Here is a 25842-nt window from a genome sequence, read left to right on the forward strand (position 1 = left end):
TGGGGGGACAGATGAGATGAGCTTCGGGGCCTTGTCCAATACAAAGGGGGTACTTTTCCCAGTTATTACCAATATCTAATCTATCACACAGAGACAGTAATTATAGCAGGTATAAAGAGTTCAAAAAACGACTTTACCATATTTACAAAAAATGGATGCAGTGCCATCACAGCCTTTCTATTTTCCTTTCTATTTGGTCGAAATGAATAAAGGTTCTCTGGCGCCATCTACTGGAGAGGTGCATCCACTACAAAGGTTACACTTCCGTTTTTCAGCGAAGGACGTGTGCACAAATGGATGATGCTGAGGAGCCCGACGCAGCATCCACTTGACCCTCTGTGTTGAATTGTTTGTGTATTCGTGTTGCCTTTTAAGTACATTTCCCTGCAAAAGCAACCGTGCGGCTGTAACAATGTCGATGTCAACATTTCAAAAGGTTACGCTCGTGTCTTGTCTCGTGCTCTGCGTTGCTCTTCTGCTTCCGAAAATGCTCCTAGGCGGAGGGAAGGGTGCACAGACCGAGGGTAAGGTTTAACGCTCTAAAAATGTTAAATGTCTTTATTATTCTAGCTAACTATTATAGATTCGTACGTAGGTTTACCTTTCCTTGCATTTTAACACATTTCTTTATATTTTTTTCTGCAAATCGTCGTTTATTTATGGTTATCTTTGAATAATACCAGCTACATCCCTACAGAGGGCGCTGTCATCACCGGGGAGGAGTGGTGGGTCAGCTGTTTGTTCACCCGCAACAGCCTGACTTTATGTGAAAAAAGTTCAAATCGGAGTCCGCGCACCCGACCCCAACACGCAAATATAGAAATTGCGCTACAGGTTACTGTCAAAGACGGGGGGACGATTTTTTAAAACTGGGTGCAGGATTTTTTTGTTGCCTGATTTAGATATGTTTCTGCCTATAATTTCCGAGATTTTGGTAGGCTATTTGTTAGTCAACTTGTCTATCAATTAGGTAGAAGAGAAGCTTGCATGTGGGCTGTCATTATGTTGCCCTAAAAGACAAAATAAACCCATGCTCACCAGAATAATGTCATAAATCGTTAAATGAAGGCTTCAATCTAGTTGACATTGGTAAAGTGTTCCCTGTCATCTTTCACGGAGCAAAGACGTTTAGGGGAGAAAATGCAAAAACTCGGTGGAAAAAAATTCTGTGCAAAATTTCCAATTTACATCAGTTTGACCAGTTGTAAGGAAATATAAACCTTTGGTTGAAATACTATCAGCTTTTATGATGCTGATGCTGATAGATACCATCTGAGGTGTTAGCTGATCATTCACATTCTCTCAAGATGCTGAAATAAAGAAATCATATTTCTCTACTCCTGTTCCCAAGTAAACATTTTGTTTACATTTGGTGTCCTATTTTACTGCAAAAAAAATAGCTTAATTCTGCAGGACTTAATATAAAAACTATGTGAGAGGTTCTAGGTTTTACAGTCAGTGTCCAGATTTCAGTTTCCATTTGACCCATCTGAACAGTAGGCTTCCCTTGACGTACCATAGGCCTATTTGAAGTCCCCGTCTTGTGACATGTCGAATTTGTGTAGCGCCTCACAATCATCACACATAACATAGCCGGCACTGTTGTCGTCTTCTCCCTCCACTTCACCAAATCTTTCCCAAACATTAGCCTACTTTTCTGGCCCTCCCTTCTCTTTATTTTCAACTCTCCATTTTGCAGCTTTTCTCTTATTGAATTAAACTCAGACACGGTTCTTTTTGCCTCTGTGGATTGACGTTAACTTTTTCTGCCTGTTCCCAAAAGCATTTGGCGATTGGCATGTCGGCTATTTGACTCATGTACAGTTCAGCCCTAAAGTTTAGGCTTATGCACTAATGCCATATAGTCTAAAATAACCTCAATGTAGCCTAAATACATAAATTGCACAAGAATAATACATTTATGGATGTATTAAGGTATTAGGGCTACCTTATCACAACAGCGTAAGTCCAACTCACCGTCGCAACAAAGTTGTTATTCCAGTATATCCACTATGTTAATTCCAGTATATCACAGTATCGGGTTCATCTACCACATTTGCTTTGCAGGTTCAGGACGGTTTCCTCCCATGGTGCACCGGCAGATGGCTCCAGACAGTCAGGGCCAGAGGGCTGCTGGCTCCACCAGGGCACACAACACCGAGGCTATCGCCAGGGCTAAGGGGGGTGGGGGCACAGGGGTAGGGACCGGGGGCAAGTCCAACCTGGCAGGGCAGATCATCCCCATCTACGGCTTTGCGATCCTTCTTTACATCCTCTACATCCTGTTTAAGGTGCGGTGTTGTGGGGTTAACATAGGATACATACATACATACATACACGCACAGACAATAGGACTGAGCATTTTAAAGAATGTGTGTGTTCCAGTACTCTCATGAAAATGATTTAGAGGACAGGCATGTTAGCGTTTTAAATGTGCAACGAGGCTGAAGACAAAAAGTTTGCATGCGAAAATGTATCGAATACAAACCGTGAATCAAGTAGTCTGGCCCAGCCCTAACATGCGTACACATGCACATACTAGGAAGACACGCATGGAAACACAGTCCATTGTATCCTATTCTCACAGAAAAGGTCCAAATCAAATGCCCATTTATAATCTGCGTGTTGTATGTCTAAACCCTTAAATCCTATTGTTGAAGAATGTTTTTTTCTTTTCTCAAAAGATAACCTCAAAGGGGAAGTGCGCTGTACCTTCTGAACCCAGATTTCCCTCAGTGAGAGCAGAGAACCGGAAGAGAAAGATCAGTGAGTTACAAACTGTAATCTCACGATTCTTAAATCGTTCCTCTTTAAGAAACAGCATCATTCATTTAAATAGTTTCTCTCTAAAACATACAGTCGTGGCCAAAAGTTGAGAATGACACAAATATTAATTTTCAAAGTCTGCTGCCTCAATTTGCATATACTCCAGAATGTTATGAAGAGTGATGAGATGAATTGCAATTAATTGCAAAGTCCCTCTTTGCCATGCAAATTAACTGAATCCCCCAAAAACATTTCCACTGCATTTCAGCCCTGCCACAAAAGGACCAGCTGACATCATGTCAGTGATTCTCTCGTTAACCTCTTACCTCTACCTGGGACGCTTGCGTCCCAACTAGAGCTCTGGAAATGCAAATGCACTACGCTAAATGCTAATAGTATTAGTTAAAACTCAAAAGTTCATTAAAATACACATGCAGGGTATCAAATTAAAGCTACACTCGTTGTGAATCCAGGCAACAAGTCAGATTTTTAAAATGCTTTTCGGCGACAGCATGAGAAGCTATTATCTGATAGCATGCACCAATACACTACAACAGAAAAGCACAGCAGGGGACGTAAACAAAATAATTAGCATTTCGGCGTTACACAAACCGCACAATAAAATAGAAAACAGTCATTACCTTTCACCATCTTCTTTGTTGGCACTCCTAGATGTCCCATAAACACTATTGGGTCTTTATTTCGATTAAATCGGGCCATATAAAGCCAAGATATCGTTATATGTAGACTGTGTGATAAACGAAAAAAACAGCGATTTCACAACGTAACGTCATTTTTTAAAATTCAAAAAGTAGACGATAAACTTTCACAAAACACTTCGAAATACGTTTGTAATGCTACTTTAGGTATTAGTAAACGTTAATAAGCGATAAAAATCAACCGTAGGCGATGTACATATCATTAGCTGTCGTCTTGGAAAAAATTTCAGGAGAGAGCTCTTCCGGAATGATCTGGGCGGAGACCGGAGGTACGTCGTGCCCCTCTTTCGGTTCAACCAAGAATCAAAGAGGATTAAATTCACAAGATACTCGACTGCATGGGGATGCTGTGGGAGTTGAATGCTCGGTCTTATCTAATTCGGCTCACTGTTAACAATTGCTGGAAGTGGCGCAATGATATTTATTTCCATTTTCTGTGATCAGGTTTTCCTGCGCTTTCCGATGTAACGCACGTTATGTAATAGCCACAGTTGTGATTTAACCAGTTTTAAAAACGTCCGAGGGTTTCCTATACACACATTCTAACCATATGAACGTACTATATTCCTGGCATGAGTAGCAGGGCGCTGAAATGTTGCGCGATTTTTAACAAAATGTTCAAAAAAGTAGAGGGTAGGAGCAACTAGTTAACACAGGTGTGAGTGTTGACGAGGAAAAGGCTGGAGATCACTCTGTCATGCTGATTTAGTTCGAATAACAGACTGGAAGCTTCAAAAGGAGGGTGGTGCTTGGAATCATTGTTCTTCCTCTGTCAACCATGGTTACCTGCAAGGAAACACATGCCGTCATCATTGCTTTGCACAAAATGGGCTTCACAGGCAAGGATATTGCTGCCAGTAAGATTGCACCTAAATCAACCATTTATCGGATCATCAAGAACTTCAAGGAGAGCGGTTCAATTGTTGTGAAGAAGGCTTCAGGGCGCCCAAGAAAGTCCAGCATGCGCCAGGACCGTCTCCTAAAGTTGATTCAGCTGCGGGACTGGGGCACCACCAGTACAGAGCTTGCTCAGGAATGGCAGCAGGCAGGTGTGAGTGCATCTGCACGCACCGTGAGGCGAAGACTTTTGGAGGATGGCCTAGTGTCAAGAAGGGCAGCAAAGAAGCCACTTCTCTCCAGGAAAAACATCAGGGACAGACTGATATTCTGCAAAAGGTACATGGATTGGACTGCTGAGGACTGGGGTAAAGTCATTTTCTCTGATGAATCCCCTTTCCAATTGTTTGGGGCATCTGGAAAAAAGCTTGTCCGGAGAAGACAAGGTGAGCGCTACCATCAGTCATGTGTCATGCCAACAGTAAAGCATCCTTAGACCATTCATGTGTAGGGTTGCTTCTCAGCCAAGGGAGTGGGCTCACTCACAATTTTGCCTAAGAACACAGCCATGAATAAAGAATGGTACCAACCATCCAGGAACAGTTTGGTGACGAACAATGCCTTTTCCAGCATGATGGAGCACCTTGCCATAAGGCAAAAGTGATAACTAAGTGGCTCGGGGAATAAAACATTGATATTTTGGGTCCATGGCCAGGAAACTCCCCAGACCTTAATCCCATTGAGAACTTGTGGTCAATCCTCAAGAGGCGGGTGGACAAACAAAAACCCACAAATTATGACAAACTCCAAGCATCGATTATGCAAGAATGGTCTGCCATCAGTCGGGATGTGGCCCAGAAGTTAATTGACAGCATGCCAGGGCAGATTGCAGATGTCTTGAAAAAGAAGGGTCAACACTGCAAATATCAACTCCATGTATTTGTCAATAAAAGCCTTTGACACTTATGAAAAGCTTGTAATTATACTTCAGTATTCTATAGTAACATCTGACAAAAATATCTAAAGACACTAAAGCAGAAAACTTTGTGGAAATTAATATTTGGCCACGACTGTACAATCAAATAGTTTAGCTTCACTTCAGACAATGCCATCCTGAAAGGTCTTAACTGACCATCTCTCCTCCTCTCACTCTCCTTCTCCCTAGCGGACTTTGAGCTGACTCAGCTGCAGGATAAGCTGAGGGAGACAGAGATGGTGATGGAGAGGATTGTGTCCAAAGCCAGCTACAGTCCTGAAAGGTTTGTTGTTTACCTGGCCAAAGTCTTGCTCCACGGACATCTCTCATTTATTCTCGTTTCAGTATCTCTTTGCATACCAAAACACATATATTCAACTTTAAAAAATGTTTATTCTGGGTCTCTTTCCACCTTACACCATTTTTGCCGGCCAAAATATTGGATACATTTTTTTTTTAAATTTAGGAATAAAATGTTGTTGAATACAATCTGAATTGAACAATGTATTTACATTGCTATTAATGTGTGTACTTAACTGTTATTGCATGTCCCATTGATTGAATTAGCATACCTGTAATACATTCTAATGGGTAGACCCTAAGTCATGGGTTCCCAAACTATTTTGTCCCACGACCCCATTTTCATAACCACACATTATATATATATATATATATAACAGCTAATGTTTACTTTTATTTGGGGCTATCAATTGAAAAACATTTTAACAGTATTTCTGATTGTCTTAATTTGATTGACCTATCGGCTGCCTTCGATACTGTGAACCATCAGATCCTCCTCTCCACCCTCTCCGAGTTGGGCATCTCCGGCGCGGCCCACGCTTGGATTGCGTCCTACCTGACAGGTCGCTCCTACCAGGTGGCGTGGCGAGAATCTGTCTCCTCACCACGCGCTCTCACCACTGGCGTCCCCCAGGGCTCTGTTCTAGGCCCTCTCCTATTCTCGCTATACACCAAGTCACTTGGCTCTGTCATAACCTCACATGGTCTCTCCTATCATTGCTATGCAGACGACACACAATTAATCTTCTCCTTTCCCCCTTCTGATGACCAGGTGGCGAATCGCATCTCTGCATGTCTGGCAGACATATCAGTGTGGATGACGGATCACCACCTCAAGCTGAACCTCGGCAAGACGGAGCTGCTCTTCCTCCCGGGAAGGACTGCCCATTCCATGATCTCGCCATCACGGTTGACAACTCCATTGTGTCCTCCTCCCAGAGCGCTAAGAACCTTGGCGTGATCCTGGACAACACCCTGTCGTTCTCAACTAACATCAAGGCGGTGGCCCGTTCTTGTAGGTTCATGCTCTACAACATCCGCAGAGTACGACCCTGCCTCACACAGGAAGCAGCGCAGGTCCTAATCCAGGCACTTGTCATCTCCCGTCTGGATTACTGCAACTCGCTGTTGGCTGGGCTCCCTGCCTGTGCCATTAAACCCCTACAACTCATCCAGAACGCCGCAGCCCGTCTGGTGTTCAACCTTCCTAAGTTCTCTCACGTCACCCCGCTCCTCCGCTCTCTCCACTGGCTTCCAGTTGAAGCTCGTATCCGCTACAAGACCATGGTGCTTGCCTACGGAGCTGTGAGGGGAACGGCACCTCAGTACCTCCAGGCTCTGATCAGGCCCTACACCCAAACAAGGGCACTGCGTTCATCCACCTCTGGCCTGCTCGCCTCCCTACCACTGAGGAAGTACAGTTCCTGCGCAGCCCAGTCAAAACTGTTCGCTGCTCTGGCCCCCCAATGGTGGAACAAACTCCCTCACGACGCCAGGACAGCGGAGTCAATCACCACCTTCCGGAGACACCTGAAACCCCACCTCTTTCAGGAATACCTAGGATAGGATAAAGTAATCCTTCTCACCCCCCTTAAAAGATTTAGATGCACTATTGTAAAGTGGCTGTTCCACTGGATGTCTTAAGGTGAACGCACCAATTTGTAAGTCGCTCTGGATAAGAGCGTCTGCTAAATGACTTAAATGTAAATGTAAATGTCTTCTCAACTCACAAACACATACATTTAATGTGGGGCTATGACAGTCAATTGAAAATGAGTCTGACAATGTCTCTTATCTCACCACCACTAATGAGATGGGCGTGCTTGATGCATGTTGCGGCGGAGCTTCTCAAAGTCAGGGGGCGTGGTCGACAGTGCGCACCTCATCCCTGTTGTCACATCCAACAGGGATCGATATTTGGTTTTAATGCAGACAAGAGCACTGAATGCACCTTCACACGGATATGAGCTGGCGAACGGTAGTGCAAGTTGTAATGCTCAGAGGGAGAGGGCAGGGTATTCCCTTTAGTCAAAAACCAAAACTCCTCCGTAGTGACCTGTGAATGCATTGTCTACAGCATTCGGTCACATGGCAGCTCGATCAGCTGTTCCGATTTCATTTACCTGCATGTCAACTGAGCCACGATCGCAGTCAAACAGATTAGGAAGTAGGTCCCAAAGTGCCCTTGCCAGCATTGGTGAGCAGTCACCACTCGTGTGGGACACTTACTGATGCTGTTTTTTGTTGTTGTTAGAAACATGGCACCTCCGATGGAAGGGGGCATGGTTGGCTTTTGAAAGACTCTCTCCAATAAGAATTATTTCCTCTGAATCCACCGATTCGGTCACTCATCTGTAGAATGTTTTTGTATTCTCTGCATGCTTGCGTTCAGTTTCCCAAATATGTCTGTTACATATAGACAAGGAGACATGTTCTTTTCATTACGCAGAAGTTCAACCAAGTCTGTTTTCTTTTTTACATCCATTGTGAATGACAATAGTTTGTCTCTCAATGCAATCTCAGTTCGTCTCTCTTAGCAAACTCCAAGTGGGCTGTCGTGGATTTTACTGAAGAGTGGCTCCATCTGGCCACTACCATAAAGGCCTGATTGGTGGAGTGCTGCAGAGATGGTTGTGCTTCTGGAAGGTTCTCCCATCTCCACAGAGGAACTCTGGAGCTCTGTCAGAGTGACCATTGGGTTCTTGGTCACCTCCCCTTCTTCCCCAATTGCTCACTTTGGCCGGGTGGCCAGCTCTAGGAAGAGTTGGTGGTTCCAAACTTCTTCTATTTAAGAATGATGGAAGCCACTGTGTTCTTGGGGACTTTCAATGCTGCAGAATGTTTTTGGTACCCTTCCCCAGATCTGTGCCTCGACACAATCCTGTCTCGGGGCTCTACGGACAATTCCTTCGACCTCATGGCTTGGTTTTGCTCTGACATGCACTATCAACTGTGGGACCTTATATAGACAGGTGTGTGTCTTTCCAAATCATGTCCAATCAATTGAATTTACCACAGTGTTGAGGCCGGCCCGTCAGGAAGTCCAGTACCCAGTTGCACAGGGCGGGGTCGAGACCCAGGGTCTCGAGCTTGGGTACTGTGCAACTGGGTACTGGACTTCCTGACGGGCCGCCCCCAGGTGGTGACGGTAGGCAACAACATCTCCACCCCGCTGATCCTCAACACTGGAGCCCCACAAGGGTGCGTTCTGAGCCCTCTCCTGTACTCCCTGTTCACCCACGACTGCGTGGCCACGCACGCCTCCAACTCAATCATCAAGTTTGCGGACGACACAACAGTGGTAGGCTTGATTACCAACAACGACGAGACGGCCTACAGGGAGGAGGTGAGGGCCCTCCGAGTGTGGTGTCAGGAAAATAACCTCACACTCAACGTCAACAAAACTAAGGAGATGATTGTGGACTTCAGGAAACAGCAGAGGGAACACCCCCCTATCCACATCGATGGAACAGTAGTGGAGAGGGTAGTAAGTTTTAAGTTCCTCGGCATACACATCACAGACAAACTGAATTGGTCCACTCACACTGACAGCGTCGTGAAGAAGGCGCAGCAGCGCCTCTTCAACCTCAGGAGGCTGAAGAAATTCGGCTTGTCACCAAAAGCACTCACAAACTTCTACAGATGCACAATCGAGAGCATCCTGGCGGGCTGTATCACCGCCTGGTACGGCAACTGCTCCGCCCACAACCGTAAGGCTCTCCAGAGGGTAGTGAGGTCTGCACAACGCATCACCGGGGGCAAACTACCTGCCCTCCAGGACACCTACACCACCCAATGTTACAGGAAGGCCATAAAGATCATCAAGGACAACAACCACCCGAGCCACTGCCTGTTCACCTCGCTATCATCCAGAAGGCGAGGTCAGTACAGGTGCATCAAAGCTGGGACCGAGAGACTGAAAAACAGCTTCTATCTCAAGGCCATCAGACTGTTAAACAGCAACCACTAAGACAGAGTGGCCGCTGCCAACACACTGACTCAACTCCAGCCACTTTAATAATGGGAATTGATGGGAAATGATGTAAAATATATCACTAGCCACTTTAAACAATGCTACCTAATATGTTTACATACCCTACATTATTCATCTCATATGAATATGTATATACTGTACTCTATATCATCTACTGCATCCTTATGTAATACATGTATCACTAGCCACTTTAACTATGCCACTTTGTTTACATACTCATCTCATATGTATATACTGTACTCGATACCATCTACTGTATCTTGCCTATGCTGCTCTGTACCATCACTCATTCATATATCTTTATGTACATATTCTTATCCCCTTACACTGTGCATAAGACAGTAGTTTTGGAATTGTTAGTTAGATTACTTGTTGGTTATTACTGCATTGTCGGAACTAGAAGCACAAGCATTTCGCTACACTCGCATTAACATCTGCTAACCATGTGTATGTGACAAATAAATTTGATTTGTTAAATGCCGAGCTGTAGTCGATGAACAGCATTCTCACATAGGTATTCCTCTTGTCCAGATGGGTTAGGGCAGTGTGCAGTGTGGTTGAGATTGCATCGTCTGTGGACCTATTTGGGCGGTAAGCAAATTGGAGTGGGTCTAGGGTGTCAGGTAGGGTGGAGGTGATATGGTCCTTGACTAGTCTCTCAAAGCACTTCATGATGAAGGAAGTGAGTGCTACGGGGCGGTAGTCGTTTAGCTCAGCTACCTTAGCTTTCTTGGGAACAGGAACAATGGTGGCCCTCTTGAAGCATGTGGGAACAACAGACTGGGATAGGGATGGATTGAATATGTCCGTAAACACACCAGCCAGCTGGTCTGCGCATGCTCTGAGGGCGCGGCTGGGGATGCCGTCTGGGCCTGCAGCCTTGCGAGGGTTGACACGTTTAAATGTTTTGCTCACTCGGCTGCAGTGAAGGAGAGTCCGCATGTTTTAGTTGCGGGCAGTGTCAGTGGCACTGTATTGTCCTCAAAGCGGGCAAAAAAGTTATTTAGTCTGCCTGGGAGCAAGACATCCTGGTCCGTGACGGTGCTGGTTTTCTTTTTGTAATCCGTGATTGGCTGTAGACCCTGCCACATACCTCTTGTGATCAATAGAAACGGGATGCACCGGAGCTCAATTTCGAGTCTCATAGCAAATGGTCTGAATACTTATGTGCCTCTGCCTCAACACACATTGTTTTCACCTTATCAATTGCAGCCGGAAATATCAAGGTCTCTGCAATAGTGCGTGGTTTCATATCGTCACGGGCCTAGCCATTCACTGTGAATGATTCAAGTGCAACGGTCAAGTGTGGCCTTTTCCCATGACCTAAGGGCGCGCTCTGGTTGAATTTGATCTTTTAGATTATATATATATATATATTTTTTTTAATTTATTTTTTAAGGTTAACCACATAACAATGATTTTGAGATACAAAGACGATATTATAAGGTGTGTGCGTATGTGTATATATATCAACAACAACAAAAATGTGTGAATCTTTTTCTTCCTCTGAATTTTGGAAATTCTCCCACGACCCCATTTTCACATCAGGCGCGACCCCTAGTTTGGGAATCACTGCCTTAAGCATACTTACCTATGCTTCTGCTGCTCTCCCTGCAGGGTGACAGGGGTGAGTGCCGACCAGGAGGAGAGACTGCTTCTCCAGCTGAGAGAGATCACGCGGGTGATGCAGGAGGGCCGCCTGGTGGAGGGGGTTGCCCCCGCAGATATGGGGGCACAACACTGGGAAGGTAGACTGGGATTGAAGCCCTTTTTCTGTACCACCCCACACCACTGTGGACATTCTTCTAAACAACATGTAATTTGTGCTTCTTTAATGGAAGTCAAACTTTGGCTCTTTTATGACGTCATTCAAGACTTGTCTGAATACGTTATCCACATTCCACAATACGGAGATATACAAGATTTGGGTGTAACATACAGTAAGTAGGGTTTAGTGCCTCTGAGGGCTGTATGGAAACGTAATGATATACTGTTTATGTATCCATGGTTGAATTAGGTTTCCCAGAGGATCCCCATCCATGCTGGGAAGAGCCCTTCTGTGGATACGACCATACCCAGGCGACCAGCACCGAAGAGCAGCCAGAGAGGACCGACGAGTATGGGGCTGACCAGGAGGGTGGGGCTTACCAGGAGAAGGGTGGGGCTTACCAGAAGGAGGGCGGGGACTACCAGGAGGCAGGTAGGGCTGACCAGGATAAGGGTGGGTCTGACCAGGAAGAGGGTGTGGCAAACGAGGAGAGTGGGGTTGACCAGGAAGAGGGCAGGGCTGACCAGAAAGAGGTTGGGCTTAACCAGGAAGAGAGCGTAGTTGACCAGGAGGTGGTTGGGGTTGACCAGGATGAGGGCAGGGCTGACCAGAAAGACGTTAGGCTTAACCAGGAAGAGAGCGTAGTTGACCAGGAGGTGGTTGGGGTTGACCAGGATGAGGGCAGGGCTGACCAGAAAGACGTTGGGCTTAACCAGGAAGAGAGCGTAGTTGACCAGGTGGTGGTTGGGGTTGACCAGAAAGAGGGCAGGGCTGACCAGAAAGACGTTGGGCTTAACCAGGAAGAGAGCGTAGTTGACCAGGTGGTGGTTGGGGTTGACCAGGAAGAGGGCAGGGCTGACCAGAAAGAAGGTGGGCTTGACCAGGAAGAGAGCGTAGTTGACCAGGAGGTGGTTGGGGTTGACCAGGAAGAGGGCAGGGCTGACCAGAAAGACGTTGGGCTTAACCAGGAAGAGGGCAGGGCTGACCAGAAAGACGTTGGGCTTAACCAGGAAGAGAGCGTAGTTGACCAGGTGGTGGTTGGGGTTGACCAGGAAGAGGGCAGGGCTGACCAGAAAGACGTTAGGCTTAACCAGGAAGAGAGCGTAGTTGACCAGGAGGTGGTTGGGGTTGACCAGGAAGAGGGCAGGGCTGACCAGAAAGAAGGTGGGCTTGACCAGGAAGAGAGCGTAGTTGACCAGGAGGTGGTTGGGGTTGACCAGGAAGAGGGCAGGGCTGACCAGAAAAAAGGTGGGCTTGACCAGGAAGAGAGTGTAGTTGACCAGGAGGTGGTTGGGGTTGACCAGGAAGAGGGCAGGGCTGACCAGAAAGACGTTAGGCTTAACCAGGAAGAGAGCGTAGTTGACCAGGAGGTGGTTGGGGTTGACCAGGAAGAGGGCAGGGCTGACCAGAAAGAAGGTGGGCTTGACCAGGAAGAGAGCGTAGTTGACCAGGAGGTGGTTGGGGTTGACCAGGAAGAGGGCAGGGCTGACCAGAAAGAAGGTGGGCTTGACCAGGAAGAGAGCGTAGTTGACCAGGAGGTGGTTGGGGTTGACCAAGAGGGCAGGGCTGACCAGGAGGAGGGTGCGGCTGAGGATGATGTAGGTGTAGCTAAGGCAGGGGCTGATTTGAATACTGATGAGGAGGGAGGTGCTGATTTGGCCACTGGGAATGAGGAATGTGGGGCTAAGCGTGATGTGGGTGGGACTGAAATGGAGAAAGCAGGAATGGACAGGGAGGAGGGTGGGGCCAATGACAAGCTGGGTCTGGCTGATGAAGACAGGGGTGGTGCAGAGGAGGAGCTTACACTGAAGATGCCCACCATGTTGGAGCGAGAGGAAAAGGACGGTGTTAACCTGTCAACGGAGATGTCAACTAGCCGTTCTCGTGTTAGAAGGAAAAGGAACAAGAAGCAGAAGAAATGACCAAAAGAAAACAGAGTTGATTGACTTCCCCCAAATTCCTTCCTATAATTGGGAAAGTAGAGTGCCCCCCACAAACTTGAGTCTGGCTATGCCCGTCTAGCAACATTTCTTCCTAGCCTCCAAACAGGATGGGCCATAGCATGAAGGTTAGCAGTAGCCAGTCTATAAACATAGGATCAAAAAGCTCCACCCGAGAAAGATGGTATCTCTTCCTAAGTGACAGTCTGAAGCAGAAGTCATACCCACAGTATTGTACCAATGCTTTGTTCAGATGTTCACTATCGCATAATAGCTTTGGCACAATGCGCATTACAATGAACTGAATGATTTGGAAGGCACTGTGCTCCTACGGTCTTGATTCACATCTGGGCTTGAGAGTATGCTTGTTGTCCTCTTAGTGCAATAAACCATAATTAGAATACATGGGAATGATCTTATTTCATGGGTATAAGTTATTGAAAAAGCATCCACTTTTATACACCATTTACTCACTACTGATGACTATATACCCGTATGTCAGCGTTACAAAAAAAGTAACTACTGTGGAATCTCACAAATAAAATATGCTGGTTTGACAACAACCTTGTCTCAAGTGTGTGACAAACAAAAACAACAATGGCACCTAGTTCAGAAAAAAAGGTATATTACTTACAGAGAATGTAACATTCTACCAATAGAAAAGCAACATCCAATTTTATTAGCGGAAAGCATACAATTAACTTATTTTCATTGAGTAGCACATTGTCGCTGCACAGAATTGACCCATGGCAGTTCAGCGAGGGGTGCTGAGCTGGATTTGGTTTCTGGCCACCGCAGTGTGACAAAGTGTGTCATCATTCTGCATCCTCAGTCTCAGATATCCATTGGCTCATCCGGTTTGTCTGCCGCAGGCTCATCTGCAGCCCCGATAACCTAGGACACACAGGGCGGGACACATCACATCTTGATTACCGTTCAGATAAAAATGGAAAACAAAAGTACTTTCTTATGTCAAACTACCAGGAAGTCTGAAAAAATACTGAGTGGGAGGGAAGCTCACCTTGACTAGGTTCTTTGAAAATGCTTATGTCAAGCAACATGGACGCAGTGTTGCAGTGAGATTCTCAAGCAAATTTGCTGATACACAAATCAACATTGAAATTGCATGCAACATCCAATCCTATCATACACCACATAATGGTTTCACTACTGATTTGTTTATATCCAACTGTTTGGTAATTGTAACAGTATCAATAGACAAAATGTTAGCTGTATAGTTTTGCTAGCAAATTCAAATGGAATTGGCAGCACTGTTTATCAAGCTAGCTAGTTCATATTGGACAATTTCAGGGTGAGGTCTGGGTACTTTTCATTAAATACATACATACATACATACTCAGTGGCCAGTTTATTAGGTTCCCTCCTACAGTGAGTCACATGGCAGTGGCTTGATCTATAAAGCAGGCATCGAGGCATTCAGTTACTGTTTGACTGAACGTTAGAATGGGCAAAACGAGTGACCTAAGCAACAGAGTGTGGTATGATCGTTGGTGCATGTCGTGCCGGTTCAGTATCTCCGAAACGGCCGGCCTCCTGGGCTTTTCACGCATGACTGTGTCGCGGGTTTATCGTGAATGGTGCGACAAACCAAAAAACATCCAGTCAGCAGCAATCCTGTGGGCGAAAACAGCTCGTTGATGAGAGGTCGAAGAATGGCAAGAATCCTAAAGCAAACAGGTGGGCCACAAACAGGCAAATAACAGTGCAGTAGAACTGGTGTACAGAACGCAAAACTAGTCGGTCCTTGTCACGGGTGGGCTATTGCAGCAGACAACCACACCAGGTTCCCCTCTCATCCTCAAAAAACAAGAAGTGGCTCCAGTGGGCACGTGATCACCAACACTGGACAATTGAGCAGTGAAAAAGCATCGCCCGGTCCGACAAATCCTGGTTCATGCTGATGGCAGTCAGGATTGGGCGTAAGCAGCATGAGTCCATGGACCCGTCCTGCCTGGTGTCAACGGTACAGGCTGGTGGCGGTGGTGTAATGGTGTGGGGAATGTTTTCCTGGCAAACATTAGGTTCCTTGATACCAGTTTGTACGCCACAGCGCATCTGAACATGCTGGCTGAAGACCTAGCTAGCCAGTTACTAGCTAGCACCAGGAAGAAAAAAATGAGCTTACACCAGACACAGATGAAAGCGGAAACATTAGAAGAATATCATTAAAAACTTTTTTTAAAGTATTTGCTGACACACTGCAGTCAAATTTCTGCACCAGTAGACTAGCTACCTAGCTATGTAAACCACATGCCTTCTGCGATGTTGGTTACATGGTGGTACTTATTTAAGTTAGGTAAGAGAATAAGATGTTACCATTGGTGTATTAAAATTTGACTTTTTGTGATGTCATGAAAAGCCCTTAATAATCCTGCCTCCATCCCGCCTCCTGAATCCCAGTCTAAAAAGTGAGCGGGTATTTCTGACATAGCGAACCAGTTGTGTGTACTGAGAGGCAACGAGGAAGAAGACAATGGCGGAGATGGAGCCACCATCGGTTGGTGGTGGAAATGAAAAAAATTGACTTTCGTCCAAAGAAATGGAAAGAAATAAGCCAAATTGATGTGAGATACTAGTGTTGATACTCCTACAAGATACAATGGGGAATTATGTTTTCTGAGATGATGGACGCCTGACTTGGTGAACCCATTGAAGACATCCAAAGTAGTGGAGAATGCTTTGTGTAATGTAAAAAAAAATCACAAGAAGTGGGCTTCATCAAATTGTGTGTGTCTATGGTGTTGGAACTCACAAAATTTGGAGAATATGATGTGTCATGCTTTGAGCTACAGAGCAGGGCACCTATTAAAAGAGTCATTTTGGGAGTGTCGGAAGAAGAATTCCTGAAATGGTTGATGTATGCTGGATGATGTGGAGTCCCTCCCGACCCAAGTGCAGCTGACACAGATGAAAGCGGAAACCTATAAGCAGGGTCAAGAACTACAGGAAAGGTATGATCTTTGTAATTGCAAACAAAGGTTTCTGTACCAAATATTAAGTTCTGCTTTTCTGATGTATCAAATACTTATGTCATGCAATAAAATGCAAATTAATTACTTAAAAATCATACAATGTGATTTTCTGGAATTTTGTTTTAGATTCCGTCTTCACAGTTGAAGTGTACCTATGATACAAATTACAGACCTCTACATGCTATGTAAGGAGGAAAACCTGCAAAATCGTCAGTGTATCAAATACTTGTTCTCCCCACTGTATATATATATATATATATATATACTGCTCAAAAAAATAAAGGGAACAGTTAAACAACACAATGTAACTCCAAGTCAATCACACTTCTGTGAAATCAAACTGTCCACTTAGGAAGCAACAATAAATTTCACATGCTGTTGTGCAAATGGAATAGACAACAGGTGGAAATTCCGGGCAATTAGCAAGACACCCCCAATAAAGGAGTGGTTCTGCAGGTGATAACCACAGACCGCTTCTCAGTTCCTATGCTTCCTGGCTGATGTTTTGGTCACTTTTGAATGCTGGCGGTGCTTTCACTCTAGTGGTAGCATGAGACGGAGTCTACAACCCACACAAGTGGCTCAGTTAGTGCAGCTCATCCAGGATGGCACATCAATGCGAGCTGTGGCAAGAAGGTTTGCTGTGTCTGTCAGCGTAGTGTCCAGAGCATGGAGGCGCTACCAGGAGACAGACCAGTACATCAGGCGACGTGGAGGAGGCTGTAGGAGGGCAACAACCCAGCAGCAGGACCGCTACCTCCGCCTTTGTGCAAGGAGGAGCAGGAGGAGCACTGCCAGAGCCCTGCAAAGAGCGTCTGCTAAATGACTTAAATGTACAAATGTACAAATGTACCTCCAGCAGGCCACAAATGTGCATGTGTCTGCTCAAACGGTCAGAAACAGACTCCATGAGGGTGGTATGAGGGCCCGACGTCCACAGGTGGGGGTTGTGCTTACAGCCCAACACCGTGCAGGACATTTGGCATTTGCCAGAGAACACCAAGATTGGCAAATTCGCCACTGGCGCCCTGTGCTCTTCACAGATGAAAGCCGGTTCACACTGATCACGTGACAGACCTGACAGTCTGGAGACGCCGTGGAGAACGTTCTGCTGCCTGCAACATCCTCCAGCATGACCGGTTTGGCAGTGGGTCAGTCATGGTGTGGGGTGGCATTTCTTTGGGGGGGCCGCACAGGCCTCCATGTGCTCGCCAGAGGTAGCCTGACTGCCATTAGGTACCGAGATGAGATCCTCAGACCCCTTGTGAGACCATATGCTGGTGCGGTTGGCTCTGGGTTCCTCCTAATGCAAGACAATGCTAGACCTCATGTGGCTGGAGTGTGTCAGCAGTTCCTGCAAGAGGAAGGCATTGATGCTATGGACTGGCACGCCCGTTCCCCAGACCTGAATCCAATTGAGCACATCTGGGACATCATGTCTCGCTCCATCCACCAACGCCACTTTGCACCACAGACTGTCCAGGAGTTGGCGGATGCTTTAGTCCAGGTCTGGGAGGAGATCCCTCAGGAGACCATCCGCCACCTCATCAGGAGCATGCCCAGGTGTTGTAGGGAGGTCATACAGGCACGTGGAGGCCACACACACACACTACTGAGCCTCATTTTGACTTGTTTTAAGGACATTACATCTAAGTTGGATCAGCCTGTAGTGTGGTTTTCCACTTTAATTTTGAGTGTGACTCCAAATCCAGACCTCCATGGGTTGATACATTTGATTTCCATTGATAATTTTTGTGTGATTTTGTTGTCAGCACATTCAACTATGTACGAATATTTCATTCATTCAGATCTAGGATGTGTTATTTTAGTGTTGCCTTTATTTTTTTGAGCAGTGTATGTGTGTATATATATGTGTGTATGTTAACCCAATAACGGTTGAATTGAAGCAGTTTAAGCTGCCTATCGATCATTGTTTTTGCAACAAGGGGTGTATTCATTACGGAAACCGTTTACCGTTTACGAAACAAATGGAAGCAAACAGAGCCAAACTAAAGTTTCTATTGGACAAATTCAGGTAGGTCCCTCTCCGTTTCGTCACATTTATTAAATGTTTTTCAACAGAATGGGCATAATGAATTCGCACCAGTAGACAGCCAGTGAAAAATGTGCTGTTGCAACAGCTGCATAGTGCGGATCCCAGCCTAAGGAATACAAGTTTGAGTTCCTCCCTTCTAAACTGTTAAGACTTCAGTGTGGCTTTTGACATTCTCGATCATAGTCTGCTGCTGGAAAAACGTGTGCTATGGCTTTACACCCACTGCTATATTGTGGATAAAGAGTTACCCGTCTAACAGAACACAGAGGGTGTTTTTTAATGGAAGCCTTTCCAACATAATCCAGGTAGAATCAGGAATTTCCCAGGGCAGCTGTCTAGGCCCCTTACTTTAAATTTTTACTAATGACATGCCACTGGCTTTGAGTAAAGCCTCTGCTGCAAAGGTTTCTCTGGGTCTTCCTTTCCTGTGGCTGTCCTCATGAGAGCCAGTTTCATCATAGCGCTTGATGGTTTTTGCGACTGCACTTGAAGAAACTTTAAAAGTTCTTGAAATTTTCTGGACTGACTGACCTTCATGTCTTAAAGTAATGATGGACTGTTGTTTCTCTTTGCTTATTTGAGCTGTTCTTGCCATAATATAGACTTGTTCTTTTACCAAATAGGGCTATCTTCTGTATACCAACCATACCTTGTCACAACAACTGATTGGCTCAAACGCATTAAGGAAAGAAATTCCACAAATTAACTTTTAACAAGGCACACCTGTTAATTGAAATGAATTCCAGGTGACTACCTCATGAAACTGGTTGAGAGAATGCCAAGAGTTTGCAAAGCTGTCATCAAGGCAAAAGGTGGATACTTTGAAGAATCTCAAATATAACACTTTTTTGATTTTACATGATTCCATGTGTTATTTCATGTCGTTTTTTAAAAAATTAGAAAAACCCTTGAATGAGTAGGAGTCCAAACTTTTGATTGGTAATGTATATCAAATTACTTTATTCTTGCTGTGTAACTACTGTAATAAAAAATAATAAAAAGCCAAATAAATACACTTTATGGTCAAACTTAGAGGTGGGTATTTTTCCTACTTTGATCTGGATTGCTTGCTCTCTGGGGATTCAGGCTCAGTTTTATCTAATCTGCTGATCTAAAAAGGGCTTGATTAAATACATCTGATTGATCTGGTTTCATCCAAATGTCATCCAATTTCATGAAAAACATGATTTTGACTGTTCGGGACCATCAAGTGAAATTTGTGATGTCATGTTTGTTAACCATTCTATAATATTATTATAATCTCATCTACAAATATCTTTGAGAGTGCATTATCCTAGCCTAGATTCCAAATTAATTGTTCTGTTTCAGTGTGGATCCAGGCTAGCATTAATCCAACCTCTTTCCACAGTAACTCCAAGTCGACTCTTACCTTTCTCTGTGGCCTCTCCTCCAGGCCCTCAAGGAAAGGACCCACGTCATCATCGTCGTAGATGGTGAACTCCATGTCTTTCCCCACAATGCCGATTGAGACATTCTGAAAGGCAGGGAGAGCTACTCAGTAAAGCCCAGGGTTGTGTTCATTAGGCACCAAACAGAGAGGGACTGCATTTTATTTTCATGTTGCAAAACGTTTTAAAACATTTATGTTGGGTGACCTAATGAACACAGCCCTGAACTGTGGGGAACATGAGGGCTATGACAGGTTGGTTGAGCCATATAAGCTTACCTTAGTGGTGAGGTCCTGTTCAGCTGGGAGTGTTTCTCTGAGCCCAAGCAGACCATGCCTGACCAGCTCATTCAGATTACCTGAGTATAGTCAATGCAATGGACAAAAGGATAAATGCACAGAGCAGGTGCTGAATGTGTACAGTTGAAGTCGGAAGTTTACATACACCGTAGCCAAATTTAAACTCAGTGTAATCCAAGTAAACGTTCCCCATCTTAGGTCAGTTAGGATCACCACTTTATTTTAAGAATGTGAAATGTCAGAATAATAGTAGAGAGAATGATTTATTTCAGCTTTTATTGCTTTCATCACATTCCCAGTGGGTCAGAAGTCTACATACACTCAATTAGTATTCGGTAGCATTGCCTTTAAATTGTTTAATTTGGGTCAAATGTTTTGGGTTGCCTTCCACAAGCTTCCCACAATAAGTTGGGTGAATTTTGGCCCATTTCTCCTGACAGAGCTGGTGTAACTGAGTCAGGTTTGTAGGCCTCCTTGCTCGCACACACTTTTTTAGTTCTGCCCACAAATTTTCTATAGGATTGAGGTCAGGGCTTTGTGATGGCCACTCCAATACTTTTACTTTGTTGTCCTTAAGCCATTTTGACACAACTTTGGAAGTACGCTTGGTGTCATTGTCCATTTGAAGACCCATTTGCGACCAAGTTTTAACTTCCTGACTGATGTCTTGAGATGTTGCTTCAATATATCCACATAATTTTCCCTCCTCGTGATGCCATCTATTTTGTGAAGTGCACCAGTCCCTCCTGCATCAAAGCACCCTCACAACATGATGCTGCCACCCCCGTGCTTCACGGTTGGGATGGTGTTCTTTGGCTTGCAATCCTCCCCCTTTTCCTCCAAACATAACGATGGTCATTATGGCCAAACAGCTCTATTTTTGTTTATCAAACCAGAGGACATTTCTCCAAAAAGTAAAATCTTTGTACCCATGTGCAGTTGCAAACTGTAGTCTGGCTTTTTTATGCCGGTTTTGGAGCAGTGGCTTCTTCCTTGTTGAGCGGCCTTTCAGGTTATGTCGATATAGGGCTCGTTTTACTGTGGATATATATACTTTTGTACCTGTTTCCTCCAGCATCTTTACAAGGTCATTTGCTGTTGTTCTGGGATTGATTTGCACTTGTCGCACCAAAGTATGTTCATCTCTAGGAGACAGAACGTGTCACCTTCCTGAGCGGTATGACAGCTGCGTGGTCCCACAATGTTTATACTTGTGTACTATTGTTTGTGCAGGTGAATGTGGTACCTTCAGGCGTTTGGAAATTGCTCCCAAGGATGAGCCAGACTTGTGGAGGTCTACAATTTTATTTCTGAGGTCTTGGCTGATTTCTTTTGATTTTCCCATGATGTCAAGCAAAGAGGCACTGAGTTGAAGGTAGGCCTTGAAATACATCCACAGGTACACCTCAAATTGACTCAAATGATGTCAATTAGCCTATCAGAAGCCTCTAAAGCCATGACATTATTTTCTGGAATTTTCAAGCTGTTTAAAGGCACAGTCAACTTAGTGTATGTAATCTTCTGACCCACTGGAATTGTCATACAGTGAATTATAAATTAAATAATCTGTCTGTAAACAATTGTTGGAAAAATGACTTGTGTCATGCACAAAGTAGATGTCCTAATCGACTTGCCAAAACTATAGTTTGTTAACAAGAAATTTGTGGAGTGGTTGAAAAATGAGTTTTAATGACTCCAACATAAGTGTATGTAAACTTCCGACTTCAACTGTAGGTGTGTGTGAGTGAGATATGCTACAGCGAACAAGCCTCAAACAGTATCTACTTTATAGTGTGTGTAGTAGATATATGTGTGCCCTCAGGTATGCATTTGTGTTAGTAATTGTGAAAACCACAAATACAGTGTGTGTATGTGCATGCTCTCACAGTCCAGGAAGGTGTCCATGTGTCTCTCTAGGTATGTGCGGGCAGACTGGGAGCGAGCTCCAATAGACATGGCTTTGCAGTCAAAGTAGTTTGCAGAGGGGCAGGTCTGGAAGATATGAGGCCCCATGTCCTACAAGAAGAGACCAAATGACTTTGTTGCTTCACATTACTAATAAGTATTGCTTTAAGAATCACATATACAGAGGTTTACACACCTTGATCAGCATACATAGTTTCCCTTAAAAGATTACAAAGAACTTACATCGTAGCCAGCGATAAGCAGTCCCACACCATAGGGTCTTCTTCCATACCTCTGTGTGGGAATTTGAGTTTCTGAGGGACTGGTCAAGGCGTACCTTGTCAACTGTCTAGAGAACACAGCGCTCCATTTCCCAAACCTAACCGCTTATCTCAAGAAAGTGACATTTTTGACATTGACACATTGCATACATTTTTATTGGGAGTATCTAAGTTTCAAACGGATTGTTTTGGGGTCCCCTACGACTGTCCTAAACTAAGCAAAATGTTAATGCATGGCAAACTGGGTGCGGGCTTCTAGGGATCAATAATTGAAAGCAAGACTGTAAGGATACTGCTTCCGATGAGAGTGACCAGGCGCGATGCTGGGAGAGGCCTGTCAAACACGAACCTGGAGTCCAGGCATTCCTGCCTCATGAAATTACTGTTGAAGATAGAAGGGGAAAGAAGTGGTTATCTTGACACAAATTACAGTGGACATACATTGCACACAGACACATGGTTTTTCATACATTTTATTTCTACACCTGTGTGTGTGTGTGTGTTGTAGGTAGTCTAGTGTTCGGCAGGTACCCTAGCGGTTAAGAGCGTTGGGCCAGTAACCGAAAGGTTGCTGATTCGAGCTGACTAGGTGAAAAATCTGTCAATGTGCCCTTGAGCAAGGTACTTAACTCTAATTGTTCCTGTAAGTCGCTTTGGATAAGAGCGTCTGCTAAATGACTCAAATGTTTAAAAAAAAATAATAATAATAATAATGTAAATGGTACCAGAGTAGCCTGGCATCTGCAGTCAGCCCGGCAATGGAGATGCCAATGTGTTCATCAACATGGAGGATCTTCTTCTGGTGAGCAGCCAGCTCTGACTGGGCTCGCTGTGGAGAAACAAACACCAGTCTCACTCAACAGCCCATTGACAGTCACTGCGAGTGGCTCACGCCACGCGTCCAATGTAGCAGGTAAAAGACATACCGTTTTCCTGATACCCCAGTGTAGCTCCTATGTAACTCTTGAAAAACCAAAACTGTCAGTGCAGAATAGAACTGGGATATTAACGGGAATACCTTGAGAGCAACCAGGACTGCATGGGTTCTGGACTTGAGCCCCACTGTAGCCGAACCTTGTTTCACCGCCTCCATGGCGTATTCGATCTGGTGAATGCGCCCCTGAAACACAAGTGCATCGATAACATTAACTTATTCGGGAGACACTGCAGGGAACCTCATTCCCTAAACATCTAGATACATTTTAATGTTCACACTCTAGTGAGTACGTGAGAAAGTTGCAAGCAATCATGACCATATATGGCAAAAAAAGTCCCTTACCTGAGGACTCCATACTGTGACATCGTTGTCGTACTGGTTACGGAACTAGAGAGAGAGCGCGAGAGAGAGAGAATGAGAGAAAAGGCAGCAGTGTCAATATTTTCAATGTACATTTGTCTAGCAATACACATGAAATGTTTTACTTATGTAGTTCTCTTGCATTGCAATGAGTTATCGACCAAAAAACTGTTGTGGACTGCACCTCAACACAGAATGTGTTTGCCACCCTAGACTCTTCCAGACAAAGGTATTGCATTGCTATAAATAAATTATAGAGCCAGCTAGAAACCAATCTTGTGGCTTTGTTTACAGCCACCTGTCATGGGGGAGCATCTAAACCAGAATCTACCCTTACAGGAAAAGTTGATATGGCGAATCTCCTTTAAGCCCAGGAAACAGCCATTGACCTGCTTTTAATAATCTCAAAATACATTTATTACTCATCAAATTAAGTTTCAATTAGCAACTATCGTCATTTACTGCCATCATGGTATGTACTTCCAAAAAAGGTCTAAATAAAATGTTTTATGTCATGGAAAAAAGGCCTTTTCGGCACCTCCAGTCTATTGAGCTGTTGTAGACTTACAACCTGTGCATTGAAGGTGTCGAATAGGATTGTTTCCTTCAGTTGCTTGCAGTCGTGGAAAAGGTACCCAATTGTTCTACTTGAGTAAAAGTAAAGACACCTTAATAGAAAATGACTCAAGTAAAAGTCACCCAGTAAAATACTACTTGAGTAAAAGACTAAAAGTATTTGGTTTTAAATATACTTAAGTAAAAGTATAAATCATTTCAAATTCATTATATTAAGCAAACCAGACAGCCCGATTTTCTAGTTTAAAAACATATATTTACAGATAGCCAGGGACAACACTCAGACATAATTTACAAATGAAGCATTTGGGTTTAGTGAGTCTGCCAGATATGAGGCAGTAGGGATGACCAGGGATGTTCTTTTGATGTGTGGAACATTGGACCATTTTCCTGTCCTTCTAAGCATTCGAAATGTAAAGAGTACTTTTGGGTATCAGGGAAAGTGTATGGAGTAAAAACTACATTATTTTCATTAGGAATGTAACGTAAGTGGAGTAAACTGTCAAACATATAAATAGTAAAGTACACACTACACACACCCAAAAAAGGTACTTAAGTCGTACTTTAAAGTATTTTTACACCATTTAAAAAAGAAACTCTATATTTGTTGAGTAACGAACGTATTTTAACGTTATTAAATTTGAAAAGCTGGTGACTGGTGGCAAATTGAATGGCTGCTTCCTGGAGATTCGCCATAACGTTTCCTGTTAAGCCAGATTCTGGTTCATGAGTGCACCCATAGAATTAGAATAGGACCTCTATAGGTGCACCTCTCATGACGTCGAACATGTTTGAAGTTTCAGAGATACAATAGGAATGATAGCTTTGTTCAAGCAACATAGTAGCTGGTCCCAAACAGTTGGAAGAAAGCATCTAGTTAGCTAGACGTTTTCAATTTGCATCCATAGGTTGACTGCAAAGAACACTGGCATTCGGTAAAAGTTGGGTAACGAAAGTGAAACACTCAACATTTACTAGGCTAGCTAGCTAACACAGCTAGGTAGCTAGCCAGCCATCTAAATTAGCTAGCTATGTTAGCTCCTAGCTAGCTATGTTAGCTCCTAGCTAGCTACATAAACTAGGTTGGATACTTTATTTAATATATTGTTACAGCTAGCTAGATTGCCAATAAGGCAGTAGCTAGCTAACTCGTGCAAAATCATAAACGTCCATAGACGCTACTATAGTAGCAATGTTTAATGCTTACTCACAGTGCACTCGTTTCGTAACATTTACATTTAAGTCATTTAGCAGACGCTCTTATCTAGTGTTCATAGACTACATAACTATTTTAACGAGTGATAGCTAGCATCTTTATCAAACACCTTTGTCATTCAATGTATGCAACAATCTGTATTATTTAAGCAAATATTCAAGCTTCAAACAAAACGCATGCTTTATACACTCTTACCATCTCTGCTGCTGAACTGTGACTTAGTTTGATTTAAATTCCTAAATCTGTCACGTAAGGCAAAGCAGTAGATCTCAGAAGTCTGTCCAGTCGATGAAAATTCGAAATGTCATCAAAGATTGGAAACTTTACTCATTTTGACTTGACCAAAGACAGCTATCTATGTTTAAATGTACTTTTAATGACAGGATTCCTGTCAATTCTGAAAGTAAATTTAGATTTTTGAGTATTTTAAGTTTATTTCACATTCATGGTCCTCGGAGGTTGCAATAACTAGAATAAAATCCTTGCAGTAAAACAAGCAAACAACATTTT

The 25842-nt window shown here is 44.1% G+C and overlaps 2 protein-coding genes across 2 annotated transcripts; one reads left to right on the top strand and one right to left on the bottom strand.

Annotated features, from left to right (window-relative positions):
* The first annotated feature begins 269 nt into the window (after positions 1–269).
* On the top strand, positions 270–13863 carry LOC115134505 (golgin subfamily A member 6-like protein 24). The gene is made up of 6 exons (XM_029668541.2): positions 270–524; positions 2068–2291; positions 2685–2766; positions 5488–5581; positions 11210–11340; positions 11610–13863. Exons 1-6 carry the CDS (start codon positions 413–415, stop codon positions 13280–13282), a joined length of 2316 nt encoding a protein of 771 aa, XP_029524401.2. The 5' UTR covers positions 270–412; the 3' UTR covers positions 13283–13863.
* Positions 13864–13908: 45 nt separating this feature from the next.
* On the bottom strand, positions 13909–25589 carry LOC115134506 (proteasome subunit alpha type-1). Its single transcript, XM_029668545.2, has 10 exons — positions 25528–25589; positions 23523–23567; positions 23262–23363; positions 22969–23072; positions 22537–22625; positions 22206–22276; positions 21944–22073; positions 20037–20116; positions 19740–19844; positions 13909–14194 (listed from the first exon to the last, which is right to left on the bottom strand). The coding sequence occupies exons 1-10, from the start codon at positions 25528–25530 to the stop codon at positions 14135–14137; spliced, it is 789 nt and encodes a 262-aa protein (XP_029524405.1). The 5' UTR covers positions 25531–25589; the 3' UTR covers positions 13909–14134.
* Positions 25590–25842: the final 253 nt, after the last annotated feature.

Source organism: Oncorhynchus nerka, linkage group LG9a (assembly GCF_034236695.1).
Source record: "Oncorhynchus nerka isolate Pitt River linkage group LG9a, Oner_Uvic_2.0, whole genome shotgun sequence".
Taxonomy (NCBI): Eukaryota; Metazoa; Chordata; class Actinopteri; order Salmoniformes; family Salmonidae; genus Oncorhynchus; species Oncorhynchus nerka.

Bases quoted from the DNA above. Each gene is read 5' to 3' on its own strand.
- LOC115134505 (XM_029668541.2), top strand. From the start codon at position 413: ATGTCGATGTCAACATTTCAAAAGGTTACGCTCGTGTCTTGTCTCGTG. The intron at 2,292-2,684 runs GTGCGGTGTTGT...TTTTCTCAAAAG, and splicing joins TCCTCTACATCCTGTTTAAG to ATAACCTCAAAGGGGAAGTG. The intron at 2,767-5,487 runs GTGAGTTACAAA...CCTTCTCCCTAG, and splicing joins GAACCGGAAGAGAAAGATCA to CGGACTTTGAGCTGACTCAG.
- LOC115134506 (XM_029668545.2), bottom strand. The intron at 22,074-22,205 runs GTAAGTTCTTTG...CTCTTCTTGTAG, and splicing joins TGCTTATCGCTGGCTACGAT to GACATGGGGCCTCATATCTT. The intron at 14,195-19,739 runs GTAAGAGTCGAC...TGTGTGTCCTAG, and splicing joins AGGAGAGGCCACAGAGAAAG to GTTATCGGGGCTGCAGATGA.